The 14165-nt window shown below is 53.8% G+C and overlaps 1 protein-coding gene across 4 annotated transcripts in view; it reads left to right on the plus strand.

The window, feature by feature from the left end:
- Nucleotides 1-11923, plus strand: part of SMOC1 (SPARC related modular calcium binding 1) — a 154107-nt gene extending 142184 nt beyond the window's left edge. For 2 of the 4 annotated variants that reach the window (XM_036841578.1, XM_036841580.1), the window contains exons 11-12: nucleotides 4499-4743; nucleotides 10027-11923. In XM_036841578.1, the coding sequence (XP_036697473.1) occupies nucleotides 4499-4743; nucleotides 10027-10043 (262 nt within the window). In that variant the 3' untranslated portion in view covers nucleotides 10044-11923. The remainder of the gene's footprint in view (nucleotides 1-4498; nucleotides 4744-10026) is intronic. The other 2 variants (XM_036841582.1, XM_036841579.1) reach the window with 2 other exon arrangements.
- The last annotated feature ends 2242 nt before the right edge of the window (nucleotides 11924-14165 follow it).

Below are 14165 nucleotides of genomic sequence, written 5' to 3' on the forward strand. Positions count from 1 at the left end.
TTCTCCACTCCACCCTAGAAAAAAGTCAGCATTGAGAGGAGCTGGGCTGGGCTGTGTGAGCCTCGCCGCCCCCCCTCCATGGTCCTGCAAGAAGAGACCGTTGGTCTTGAGGCTTCCTCCTTCCTGCCCATTGCGGTGACTTGTTAATGTTCTTGGAAGGAGGAGGCTGGAATGCGGCTGACTTGGCACTTCCCAACCCTACCCACCCGCCCAGCTGGCGGGGCCTGGACCCGGCTCCAGATGGGGCTCAGTTGGCCTGCTTGGCTTGGCCCGTGCCTCCAGGCCATCCCACCTCACCTTCTTTAAAACTGCTTGGGACAGCGGAATTGGGCCCAAGATCTTGGCCAGCGCCAGTTTCCTTGTGGTAAAAGGGGCTGACTCACCAGCTGTGCATTGCAGCCAAGGCCCGGCGGGCTGAGGCTGCAGAAGCGGCACTGAGAGGGCTGCAGGGGAGGGGTGGCACCTGCCGCCTCTTAATTTGGGAGAAGACTCGGTGGGGCCCGGCCAGTCCAGGGAGGGACCCGGCTCTAGTGGCTTTCCTCATCCCTGGAGACGGGAGACAACAGGACGGCCACAAAAACAGCCCAGGGGCGGGGCTGACGCCAACATTGTACTGTGTCTCTCCACACCATATCCGAGGAAACTTGGATCCTCTACACACCCAATAAGCCCTTTTCATGGAAGTGGAATTGTACCTGTAGGGAGGCCCATAGCAAGAACCTGGGCATCGCTGTTAACTGATCCTAAAGAACCATCACACTCTCTAACGTAGGGTCCCCAGCCCTTGTCTGATGCGCAGCTTTGGATTCCAGCGGTTCTGATCCCAATTCTGTGCGCATGTGTGAGAGAGAGGTCAGGAGTCTGATGCCAGTGTAACCCTAGAACTGGGAGTGCAAGTTGCCAGTGTTTTTAAAGGATACTGCTAGAAAGCTGTAAGAGCTGGAGGGATCAGTGAGCTGTGGCTTTGAGGTCAGGGGTAAATTGTGAGGAGTCCAGCTGTGATGGAAAGGACTCCAGCACAGACTGCTTGAGAGGTTCCTGGAGACTCTGGGGAGGGCCTCTTGCCCCACCCCAGCCAGCACTCCCCTGGGAAAATCTGAGCTTCTCCTTAGTTAACAGAGGCTTCTCGTGTCTTCTTTCACACATGCCCACCGCTGGTTTGGCTAAATCAGGACTCCTGATAGATGTCAGTCTTAACTAGTTCTTGCATGAAGCACAGTAGTTTTGGGACTTGAGGCTGTTGTGAAGCCAGAAACCTCATTTTCAGCGTTTTGAGCCAGATGCCTTCAGTAGTTTTCTTTTTTCTAGTATGCTTTGTTGGAAGCATGAAAACTACCCCCAACCCCTCCCAGTTACTGTCTTTTGTCTCACCCGATCTTCTTCCAGAAGGTTCAGACTTATTCTTCTGGGGTCATGGCTGGAGTCTCCTTCCCTCTAGACGAGGGTTCTTAACTTGAGTCCGTGACCTTGGATGAGGTTTAGGGAGTCCATTAAACCCCTAAAATCTGCAGAGTTCTGGGTGCATGTGCATTTTAGAGAGAGGCACTATGGCTTTGTTTACATTTTCTGAGGGTCCATGATCCCACCCCCCCGACCCTGCACCTCCGCTAAGAAATTCTTGCCTTAAATGTACTTGGCGCTTGGCGTAGACAAAGCCTTGGCTTCCAAAGTAGGACCCTAGCGCTGCCTAGCTACACATGTAGAGCCTGGCTCTGATGTTTGGGGAGGGGGCAGCATGGGATTCTGGAAGTCAAAGGATTTCAGAAGCAGAGTGCCTGACACCAGCTGGGGACGGGGGCGGGGAGAGGCAGGCCCCTCAGGCCCCCAGGGCAGGCTGCCGGTTGGGAAAGTGCTATAGGGAGCCAGAGGCACTGCTTGGAGGGCCCTCGGAGGACGTCTCCTGGGAAGTGTCCGCGGCTGGGGGATATGGGGGACATACGGGGAGTAGCAGGCAGAAGGCATGGCCGCCCTGGGCTGGGGAGCTCCTGCTGGGGGTGACGAGGGCAGGAACACGGTTCTCCAGACAAGGAGGCAGGGAAGGGAGGGAAAAAGGGGCAGCAGCCAAATGACAGTCACTCTCTGGCATGAGAGGAAACTCTTAGAGGTTGTAGCGCGGGAGAAGAGCTGCTTCTTGCTGCAGCCTAGCCCAAAGGAAGGTGCGGGGAGCCCCAGCAACAGAGTCGCTGAGAACTGGGCAGGCAGGCGGGAGCCCAGGAACACGCGTTGAAGGCAGCAAGCCTCTCCTGGCAGGGCGTCTGGGCGGGATGACCTCATCCTTTCCCGTCTCAGCAAGTGAGGCTTTATTATTCCAGCCTCTAGGTAGACATTACGCTATGCTGAGCCTAAAGGTTAAAGGAAGAGCTGCCTTCGCCCGGGGTTCTCGTGGCCCCCTCACGGGAGGGGCCGAGGGGGAAAGCCGTCCCCTGGCCGCCTTAGAAAGCCTGGGTGGGAATAGCTGGAGCGTCTCCCCTGGGTCCCTCCCGGCTCTCCTCCCCCACCTGGGTCCTCCCTCACTTTTAGGGGAAGGCGAGGGCAGGCAGGGTGCCCTGCGAGGGAGCTGGCCACCCTCCCTCCTGCTCCATGAGCATCCTGATAGAGAATTTTTCTGGGGCCCGCCTGGTGTACCCTGCAGGCTCGAGAGTGAATGTTGCAGTGAAAATAGAGGAAGCTTAAAACCACCAAAGTACCACATACTGGCAGAGACAACAGTCTGAGCCATGCCTGTTTGAAAGCCCTTCCAAGCCTGGTTTCTATGACAGACCTAGCAGATTCCCCAAGGGCCAGAAACAGATGGTCCCTCACACCTTCCCCAGGTGCTCCCTGCGCCAGACCTGTCAAGATGAGGTCCTGCTGGCAGATCCACTAATTGTGTTCTCTTGGAATTGGTCCAGGGTGCCCAGGGGGACCTGCCCAAGACTGCAATCCACTTAATTAGGGATGGGCATTCAACAGGGATGCCTGGCTTTTTTTGGTAATGAAACATCTTTTTCCCTAAATGGTGAGGTCACTTGGGGGTTGGGGTAGGGGAGGGCGTTTGCTGGCTCATTCATAGCGGATGTGTCAGGGACGGTCCCCTCCCTCCTGGAAAACTCGGCAAACCCCAGGGAAGAACCCCAAGGCGCTGCGAAGTGCCTTGAATATTCTTCTTGCCAGGTACGGCTTCAGAGTGTGCTGGCAGGCCCTGAATCCCTGGTGTAGGATCCCTGTGTGACAGCGAGCCCCTCTGCCCACGCTTCTCACCCATGGTCGTCACGTAGTCTGTCCCAGTACCCTGCAGACTAAGTATTTGAATGTATGGACCTCCTAACCTCAGCCTTAGTCCCTCAACCAAGGGAAAGTTACCCAGGGCTTTAAACAAAAGGGCCTGGACCACATTCACTCCGTGCCACGCCCTGGTGGCAGGAACCATGGGACTCGTGTGACTCTGTTCTCCTGGCCAGAGACCCCAGTCACCCCCTCTAGACCAGACTCATCATTGGCTTCAAAAGTTTCAGCTAGCACCCTGAATCCTTTTTGGGAAAAGATGAGGCATGAGGAGATGAAATTGATGGGTGGGCCTTGTGTACATTACATGTGTAGCCATTGCTCTTGTCACGTTACGGTCACCACGCATACATGGGCGGCGTTAGATGCGGTCACCGCTGTGCATCTTGACACCGGGAAGCTTTCTTGGTTACTCTAGCCCATTGCTTCTTAGCAGAATCCCCTGGGGGTTCTAGTTAACATGTGGCTTCCTGGGTCCACCCTGGAGCTCCTGTCTTAAAACCTCTATGTGGACAGACTCACGCTTAGTAGGTCTGGACTTGCCAGCTATAGAACCTCTGTTTGTGCCTAGCTCAATTGCCTTCTTTCCTCAGTTCTTACCACACTTGATACCTGACAGGGACGGCCCCCGGGAACTTCACACTTCATTCACACTGAATTGTTGCTGCTCGGTTTCACTTTTTTGGCTCTGTTTCTCGCCAAGACAGCAGTTTGAAGCCAGGGGCTCTGCCTCCTGCTTTGGAAGCCCTCCCAGGACCTGCACTGGCGCTGGGTGGGTGGTGCAGGCTCTGAGCACCCTTTCCCATAGTCATGTTCATTTGGATGCCAAGTTCATGTGTAACGGGCAGCTTGTGTGGCAGCGACACTAGGCCAGGAGAAGGACAGTTTGGATCCCTGTGGTTTTCTCAGGTGAATTGTATCCAGTCAATATGTCTTGAGCATCCGTCTTGTACGAGAACGGTGCTGGCTATGGCAGAGGGGGTGGCGGGCTCACCTACTTGGGGACCCCCGAAGAACGAACTGTCCAGTCTTGCGGCTCAAGTTGGAAAGGATGGCTTGATTCGGCTGCAGGATCATTGGGCCTGGGCGGGCTTGGGCTCAGATAAGCCGTTTCTGCCTGGCTGCCGGCAGCCCTGGCGTCTGAGCACGTGGGAGGGAACTGAGGCTGGGCTGGTGGCGCCTGCAGGATCCTGAGCGGTGTGCTTGGGGATGGGGGTGTCTGCCCATGGCCCAGGTTCTCAGAGCCAGACCCCAGCCACACCCTGGAGGAGCGAGTGGTGCACTGGTACTTCAGCCAGCTGGACAGTAACAGCAGCGACGACATTAACAAGAGGGAAATGAAGCCCTTCAAGCGCTACGTGAAGAAGAAAGCCAAGCCCAAGAAATGCGCCCGGCGTTTCACTGACTACTGTGACCTGAACAAGGACAAGGTCATCTCACTTCCCGAGCTGAAGGGCTGCCTAGGTGTTAGCAAAGAAGGTGAGTGCTCGCCTGTGCTCCTGGCCCGCTAGGACTTGCCCCTCCCGGGCCCGGGGGCCAAGGGCTCCCCCAGTAGGTGAGATCCCAGGCACGTGTTGATTCAGCTCCTTACTGGGAGTGTGTTATGCTTCATGCTAGATGCCTGATATAGTGGAGGAATGGATGGATAAAGTCCCTATCCTTCCACAGTCTATGGAGGAGACAGATACTAAAGTATTTACATACCTTGTGGTAAGTGCTATGAGGGTGTATTAAGATAGGCCAGGCTGCAGTGACAAGTAGAACCACACACGTAATGACTCAGCTCAACACAGTGGATACTAGTTCATCTTGCCCATATAATAGTTCACCACGATTCCAGGTCCTAGGTGTGTGTGTGTGTGTGTGTGTGTGTGTGTGTGTGTGTGTGTGTGTGTGGTGTGCAGGGGAAGGAATAGGAGTGGGGATTGCTTCATGTGCAGTCACTGAGATTCAGGCTGAGAATGACTCTGCCATCTTTATTATGTGGCATCCAGGGTCACCCTGGGGGTCTTCTCCCTTCCCAGCCAGCCAGATGGCGTAAAGCCTGGAGCAGTGAATGTGGTGGGGGGTTGACGGGCCAGTCCTGGAAGTGACACACATCACCTCTCCTATTTCACTGGCTTGAACTCAGTCACTAGACCACACGCCACAGTAAGGAAGGCCGGGAGCCCAGGAAGAGGAGGAGAGCGTGAATTCTGGTGGACACCTAATGATCTCTGTCACAGTGGAGCAAGTGCAGAGTATTGTAGGAATGTACGTAGGGCACCCCCATTGGTGCAGGGGCAGACGGGCTTGGAAAACTTTGGGAAGGAGGTGATGTCTAGACCAGGGGTCAGCCAACCGTGGCCCATGGGCCCAATCTAGTCCACGGCCTGTTTCTGTACAGCCTGTGAGCTGAGTGGTTTTTCTATTTTTAAAGGGATGTAATTTTCAAAAAAGAAGAATATACAACCGAGACTATTGTATATCGTACATGGCCCACAAAGCTAAAATACTTACCAGCTAGTCCTTCACAGATAAGTTTGCTGCCCCTGCTCTACAGCAGTCCCTGAGCAATGAGTAAGAGGAGGCCACGCAGAAAGATGAGGGGAGGGAAGAGTGTTCTGAGCGGAGGCCAGTGAAGAGTGCAGCTGCAGAGGTGAGGGAGCAGAGCTTTAGAGGAGCTGAAGGGTGTCAGTGTGACTGAGATGCATGTTTGAAGATGGACGGGGAGGGGAAGGGGTAGGAGGCAAGGTGAGAGAGTTTCAGCTCTACAAGGGCAGTGGGGAAGCTGTTGAAGGGATTCAGTCAGAGAAACAAGAGCATCAGTTTTGCTTAAAAATTATTCTGGTGCAGTGTGGGAAATGGACTGGGGATAAGCGAGGCAGAGTCCCCAGTAGGAGGCTGTGGCTGTCCAGACAGGAGGTGATGGAGGCCTGAGTTATGAAAAACCCGGTAGGGGATGCAGAGTAGTGGGTGGAGGTGACTAGGTAGACCTGCAGGCCTTGGTGATTGAGTGCATAGAGGGATGAAGGTTGGTTTGGGCAACTGGACAGTGGGTCCATTCACTGAGATGGGCAACGTGGGAGGAAGAGCCGAGCGGGTGCAGGGGGACGGGGCAGGGGACGAGGATGGCTTGGACGTGTCAAGTTGGATGCACCCAAAGAATTAGAGGGTCTGTAGTGCCGGTGAAAGGTCTGGGCTGAAGATACCAATTCGGGTGGTGCTGACTTATTTGAAATGGAAGCTTGGGAAATGCTGAGATTGCCTTGCAGGAAACATAAGGGCTTTTCCTCGTTCTAAGCCTTGTTTGACAGTGTAAACCCAAAAGGTAGCTGGGGAAGTGGCTGAGTTACCATGAGGTACCCAGTCTCGGGACCTGCCCGCTCCATCACTGGGTTCTGGCCTTGGTTCTGGGGCGTGTGGCCCTGGGTGAGTGACCTCATCCCTCTGGGCACCCCTGTCTGATGAGGACGCCTCTCCGTGTTCCCACGACTCTGAGTCCCCAGGACCCTGCCTCAGCCACAGACTAGTTCTTTCACCCAAGTACAAAGTACTCAGCCATCCCGGCTTTCAGTGTCTTCATCCGTAAGATGGAAATAATCACCGCGTCCACCTCATAGGGCTGTTGTGCTGATTCACTGGGACAGCGAGTCAAAGCAGTTGTCATAGTGCCTGAGACATTGAAGGAACTCCGTGGAAGTTCAATATTACTATTCTTCTTCATAAGAGTATTGCCGCTGTCGGAAGCCTTATCACACTGCATTGCAGTTCACATTCCTGATTCTCCCCTGCAGCTCCGCTGTAGCTGTGCGTGTGCCTTCTCAATTGCTAACCTCAGGCAGAGTGCACGGTGCACGGCGCCCAGTAACGGTGCATTAGATCCTTGTCATATGATGAAGGGATAGGAGAGGGATTGTCCTGTGTGGTGACATTATGCTTTGGCATTTGGAATCTGTGCCCATTTCTCAGAGCACAGGCTGAGGGCCAGTATTGGAAAGAGACTACACAGTGTTAGTATAGACCCCAGGCCCACCCAGGAGCACTTCTGGGCTCAGTGGGGTTGGAATCACAGAGCTCTGTAGCCCCTCTGCCCTCAGTCCCCTTCCTGTGCTGGTAGTTAGGTCCGTGCAGCACACAGCGGCCAAGGGGAGGCTGAGTGTGGTGACCTCGGGTCCACCGAGCTCAAGGAGGCCTCCCGGCTGTCCTCTGAAGCTTTGTGGGGCACCAGGTGCACAGAACCCAAAGGAAGCATCCAGCCCTGACACTTACTAGCTCTGTAATCTTTAGCAAGCTACCCAGACTCTCTGAGCCTCAATTTCCTCATCTGCAAAATGGAGATGTTAGCGTCTGCCTCACAGATTCGGTGTGAAGATTTAACATTCTGGTGCCTGTGAAGAACTTAGCTCAGTACGTGGTTAGTGGTGAATGCAAAGAAGAAATTAGGAGTAGTAGAGGAACGCACCCCCAGGCTGCCGGCAGCTTCGCAGGGTCCCTCTCCTCTGCGGAGCAGCAGAAAAGCCACTTGGGTAGATGGTATGTAGGGAATGGAGCAGATGTTGGTCATCTGGTGTCGTGCAGTGCCCTCTGGTGGGCTGAAAGGGGCTTGCACACCAAGTTGTGGGCAGAAGTCGGGTGTGGGTGGGAAGGACACAGAGTTTGGGGGTGAATGTAGCTTTGGGTGTGAGGGACTGAAGTTTTGGGAAATGCCCCATGAACACAGGCATTTTTACCAACCAGACTCCTCACTGGGGAGCTGAATTCTCTGCACAGCGTTCTGAGGGCTGGTCTTTCTTAACTGGTCCTTCCCACCATCATTAGGATTACTGCCACCACCCTGTGAAGCAGGCAGGCTGGAGCCGAGTTCTTCCATTGAAAAAAATTGCCAGCTCTCCCGATGAATTGCCCAAGGATGGCACCTGCTCCGGGCTCAGGCCTTTTCTGTCCCCTGCCTTCCTTGGTAGTTAAGAGCACGATTCTGGAAGCAGACAGTCAGGTCTGAGTTTGCTTCACCACGTAAAAGCTACACCATCTCCAAGCCTCGGTTTCATCCTCATAAAATGGGGATAATTTGATTGTTTTATTAGAACCATATGCCGTTGTTCTGAGGATGAAGCGATATTTTGGTAAAGGGATTAGTGCGGTAAGCCTTCAGGGTGAGAGCTGGTTACTGCTGGCTGTACGTTTTCTCTCCTGAGTCTCAGCCTGGCGGGCAGGACTGTTTGAGGTCCTCTGTACGTGTAGATCTTTCCTCTCACCCCTGAGAGAAGCAGCTGCTGGCTGGAGCAGATGAAAGATGGGATTCAGGGCCTGGCAACCTGGCTCACCTCCCACTCGCCTGCCTTGGGCTTGTCCCTCTATCTTTCCAAGTTTGTTTTCTCCTCCGTGACATTGGATATATCAGTATCTACCCCTCACCCCACCCCACCCTGTGTTCTGTCTTTTTTCTCGGGTCTTAAGGAATGTTAGTGTGACTTGGGGGCGGTTGACCTGGGGGTGGGCGTGGATTCCCACAGCACCTTACTCTCCTCCAAGCCCTTTCTCCATGAATTCAGTTGGTCCTCAAGGCAACCCTATGAGAGGCACAGCAGAAGCAGTGCAGCTGTGGTCCTAATTCCTGCTCCGTAGACTGACCCAGAGGGGTTAAGGGCTGTGCACAAAAATCACACAGCCTCCAGGGCCCACGTGCAGCTGGCCCAGCTCTTGGTGTGCCTGCCTCGCAGCACCCTGCTCCTCCCTTAGGAGACCTGGGCCCTGCAGAGCCTCCAAAACCGCTCAGCACCCTGTGGGGTGGAGTGGGTGTTCGCGGAACAAGCCTTGGACCTCCGTTAAGATCCTCAACTGCTCTGAGCATTGGTTTCCGGATTTGTTAAGTGAAGGGGCTGGACCAGATGATGGCTAAGATTCCTTCCACCTGACCTTCTGCAGCTGGGAGAGCCAGGACCCAAGAAGGTTATGCAAATGTCCATCAGCACTAAAGCCCCTCTCAGCTAATGAGGGGGCCCCGGCCTTAGGGAAGAGGGACTGTGTTTAAAGGTGTTGGCTAACAAGGGTTTTACCCGGGCAGAACAGGAAGCCTGGCCACAAAATCTCTGGCTCTTCCCCAAGTGCCCTCTTCATTCTGGGGATTAGAGGGGCCAGGTGCCCAGGTATAGAAGAAGCCCTACCAGTTCTCTGGGTCAAGGCCACTCGAGCATCCTAAGTTCCTGTTTTGGCAGGTGGTAGTCTTGGCATCTTCCCCCAGGGAAAATGAGCAGGCAAAAACCCATTCAGTAAGTTGCCTTCTTTCGGGGGTCCTTTCTATGGGCCCCCTGATGCAGCTTCGGTAGTGCAGCGGGAGTGTTGGGATTGGCCAAGTTACCTGGACTCCCATGTTCAATGTGTTTGCTGAGGACACAAGAGAAAGATTAGTTAGTGCTACAAGGATCCTACCATTCCCACCTATAAACAAGCACCTACCACTTCCGCCCCAGCCCCAGGTTGAAAGGCTGACATCGGGGAGTAGGATGGTTTGTACAGAGTGCACGCCCCCCAACTGTGTTTACTGGGCAAAACCCAGTTCTCTGGAATGGCAGTCTCATTTTGTCGCCATTGTGATGCCTCATGGTGGCAAAGATGGGCTGGTAAAACATGGGCTTATCTGCAAGTCCAGGTTACCTGTGTCCCACCCAGCCCCGTATGTAACAGCAGGCAGAAAAGCCTGCTCCGGTGAGGAAATCGACATGTGTAGCTGGATTGCTCGTAAACCCAACTCTAACTTCTCACTTATACCTCCCTTCTCAGTAGGACGCCTCATCTAAGGAGCAGAAAACCAAAGGGCAGGTGGAGAGACCAGGGAGGCAGGATGCATCACCAGACACCTGACCTTGGACGCTGCCCACAGCCCAGCCACATCCCATGTAACATGAGTGGTGCCCACCGTGTTTGCACTTTTAATAACTCTTACTTGTGTGTTTTCTTTTTGGTTTCATGTTTAAACACCAATATCTAATACCACGGTGGGAAAAGGAAAGGGAAGAAAGACTGTTCATTCTCTTTTATTGTTAAGGTTTTGGATCTGCTACTGACAACTTTTAGGGTTCTGAGGGGGTGAGGGTCTTGTTGGGACTGAGAAGAAAGAGCTTTATATACTGTATATAAATATATATGTAAATTGTATAGTTCTTTTGTACAGCCATTGGCACTGCTGTCTGTTTATTCCCCCCCCTTTTCCCGCTCTGGGTTGTGAGGGCTCTGGACACACGGCCCAGCTTTCTGGAACCCAGGACTCCATCCCCAGCCCGCTTGGCTTCTGTTTGGAGACCGACCCCTGCGATTATAGTGCAGACTGCATTAGTTCTTTTCTAGTGGGAGGAGGGCACCGCCTCTTGCCGTGGCTGTCAGAATTGGCAAGTCACTTGGCGGTTGACCTTCTCAAGGGAGGCTGGGTGTGGGACAATGGGAGGGGCCCCTGGAGGGAGGGCTCCCGTGCCCATGTGTTCCTGCCATCCGGACCCCCAGGTGACCCTGACACTGTGGGGGCACAGTGTCCTGGTGGCCCACTGAGCAAATTGTCCTCCAAGGATTTGCGTTAGGGTCAGTTGAAACATTTCCACCCATGTTTAGCATCTACTCCATGTAAAGCATGAGAAGGGAGGCAAAGAAGGAAAAGACACACAGAGGGGCCTTTTATTTAGTAGCTATTTAGTATCTGAGCAGCAGAGGGAAGAGGACAGAAGGCCTGCCCTGGTGAGCGTAGTACCCACAGGAGGCTTCTCACCTCCTGCAAACCCACGAATGTGGTTTCCCGAGACAGCTCCCAGGGCCAAGGTCAGATTAGGCTTTTACTTCCACTCTCCTCTATCTCCCCTTGCCATCCTCTGGTCATCATAAGCCTGAGGGAAGAGTTGTGTTGGTCACCTTGTTGGAAACTCAGTTTTTTTTTTTAAAACTCAGTACTGAGGTTCTTCCTGTTCCCTTAAATGCTCTTAAAGGCTTCCAGGCTTGAGGCCAATTCCAGAGCGAAGCTCATCTTGGGCCTCGCACTTCTGCCTCGCCTAGAAGTGCAGGGATAATAACCCAGCTATGGGGAAATCCAAGCCTAGCTTTCCACAGACGTTTTACTGTGATTCCAATCTGGAATCCAATGTGCTGGGCAGCCTTCGGGTCAGATGCCAGCTTCTTCTGCCCGGGTGACCATGCCTATGTGACAGTCATCAAAGAGCAACAAGTGGCACTTAGCACCCCTTCCATGAGCAGGCGTGGCAGCAGTGAGGGAGGGTGGGTAGTAGCCCAGGACTGGTGCCCCTATGGATTGGTTTTGGAAATCTGGCCACATCTTGTGCATCTCATACCCCATCCCAGTATCCCATCCTCTGACTGGAGAAGGTTCTTGCTGTCTGGGTGAAAGTCCCAGAGCTTGTGTTAGGGTGACTGGAGGCCCCATCCCAACATGGTAAGGTGGTAACCCATTAGTTTGGACCAGAAAGCTCAGCGTGCTGGAACTGGATGGACTTTCCAGGAGACCCCAGTCCCCTACTCTGGCCAGGAGGAAGCACCTCCTTGTAGAAAGTCAGACTCTCCCCTGGGCCTCTTCTCTCTCACACATGTGTGGAGGCTGTGTTGTGTGGTTTTCCTTTGTGAGGAGGGAGGGAGACTATTTGTAGCTTATTTTATAAAAAATAAAAATGAGTCAACCTTGGTGGCTGTTGCCTCTTCCTTTGGGTGGCTTCCTCTGATGGAAAGGTTTCATTTCCTTAAAAGGTTAGTTGTTTTCTGTGGCCCGGGTGCCCTCCACTCTGATCTTGGGAAGTCTGAGGTGCTAGCTGGGAAAGGAACCCAGAAGGGGCCGTGAGGTGGTGCCATGCTTTGCGGTTAGGACATCGATCCCCTGGGCCCTCACCTACAGCGTTGGTGCCCTCTTTGTAATTCTCCCTCTTGCCTGCACCCATACAGCTGCCCTCACAAGGAAGGTAGGGGATGTTGGTGGTGGTGCTTTTGGGGCAGGGCTGGGGGGAGCCCGTTCTGTGGCTTCAAGCTGGTGGGAGTGGGCGTTGTGGCCATCATCCTTATCACAAGACCCCAGGCTGGAAAGCAGCCGTAGACAGGGAGCAGGCCCCCAATGAGGTTCACACCGTCCGTGCCCCGCTTTTGTGGGACACACGTTCAGGTCACATATTCAGGTCAAGGCTGCTGGCCTGCTTGGCATTGCTGGAGGCCTTCAGCGTGGACATTGCAGCAGAGACGAGGCTCTAGATTGTATCTGGTGCTACGGGGCGTCTTTTCCCTTTGTATCCACCCCCCGCCCCCCCGCCCACACGCAGCTGTCTCCGGATGTGGCTTCCTCACCAGTCTCTTTTTGTCACCTCTGTTCCCTTGTCCTTTGCAGGTGAACAGAAGATAATGCCCTTGAGAAATTCTCCCCTAGCCTTTCCTTCAGCTTTTTCCCGGGAAAGGATCTCAGCCTTTGAATGGGGTCATATAGGTCCCCCTCCTCTAATGCTGACACTGAGCTGCTCTGTCCACAGGCCCTGAAATACTTAATACTCAGCCCAGCCCAGTGCTACTGGCGTCATTAATCCCATTTCACAGGTGTGGACGCAAACTTGGGAGCTCAGTGACTTGCTGGGTTACACCCAGCTGGGAAAGGCAGAGCTGGGTGTCACCCTCAGATCTTCCTCTCCAGGCCTGGAGCTCTGCCTCCTGCCCAGCTGCCTTCCTGGAGGGGCCAGAACAACAGCCTTCTCCCTCCTTAACCCCGGGTGGCTGCATTCAGCTGTGAGTACACCTTTTTCTCTGCATAGTTTAGAGTCTTATTAAAAACCACTAATTTGTAGAGGTCTATCATGGGCTTCAGGGATTTGGGGAAGAGGAATAACGGAGGTATTTGCCCATGCAGGACCTCATTGGGAGACTTGGGGTTGACCTAACCTCCAGCAGAGAGATCCAGGCTGATGTGGGAAGGGGGCAGGGCCAGCGGGCAGCCCCGCTCAGCCTTCCTCTGCTTTCTCCAAAGACAGGAGGGCCATTCCCAGCAGCGGTCAAGGAGAAGTGAACAGTAGATCCATCCTGTTTCTTCCTTCACCAAAAGTCTCCTGAGCCATGCTTGGCCTCTGTGGGGAGGGGAAGACTGGGGACATTGTCAAGAGATGACTTGGGACTTCCCTGGTGGACCAGTGGTTAAGACTCTGCACTTCCAATGCAGGAGGTGCAGGTTTGACCCCTGGTCAGGGAACTAAGATCCCAAATGTCGCACAGCACGACCAGAAAGAAAGAAGAAAAAAAAAAAGAGAGATGGCTGCTGCTGGGGCCAGGCATCTTGCCAGGGCCCCTCAGATGCCATCAGAGGAGGGGCTTCCAGGCTGGTACTCATCCCTGGTTCCCCAGGGGATCTGGGTGGGATGGGAAGCTGGCAGCACCAGAGCCCTCGTAGAAAAAGGGCTCCCAGAGAGAGAGCCAGCCTGCTCATCTGGCCATTTACTCCCAAGTTCCTGAATGACCCACAGGGCCACAGGTGTGCCCACCAAGGAGGTTGAAGAGCTTCCTGGCAACCTGATCTTCTGGTCTATGACATTTGTCTTTTTTTTTTTTTTTTAAATTGTACAAGGGGTGACAGGTGAAACTTGACATTTTTCATGCCGTACCACCAAATCAAGCCCTCATTCCTATGGCCTGGATCACTACTCTCCTTTGACTTTCCTGAATTAATACAGGGAAGGGTCATGACCTTGGTTATATGCCTGCCAATGAATGCCTGTGCTAGGTGTGTGACACAGGTATCTCTTGTCATTTCTTATCAAATCTGGCTCATCCCTTATACTCTTCTATGTCACCCCAGCCAACACCCCAGCCAATAGCCTCATCCCTCCCACTGTCTGCATTGCTTCCCTTCTTCCCTCAGCTGCTCTGTGAAGGTCCTTTTGCCTGGGGTCTTCGTAGCAAAG

The sequence above is a fragment of the Balaenoptera musculus genome, chromosome 2, assembly GCF_009873245.2.
Source record: "Balaenoptera musculus isolate JJ_BM4_2016_0621 chromosome 2, mBalMus1.pri.v3, whole genome shotgun sequence".
Taxonomy (NCBI): domain Eukaryota; kingdom Metazoa; phylum Chordata; class Mammalia; order Artiodactyla; family Balaenopteridae; genus Balaenoptera; species Balaenoptera musculus.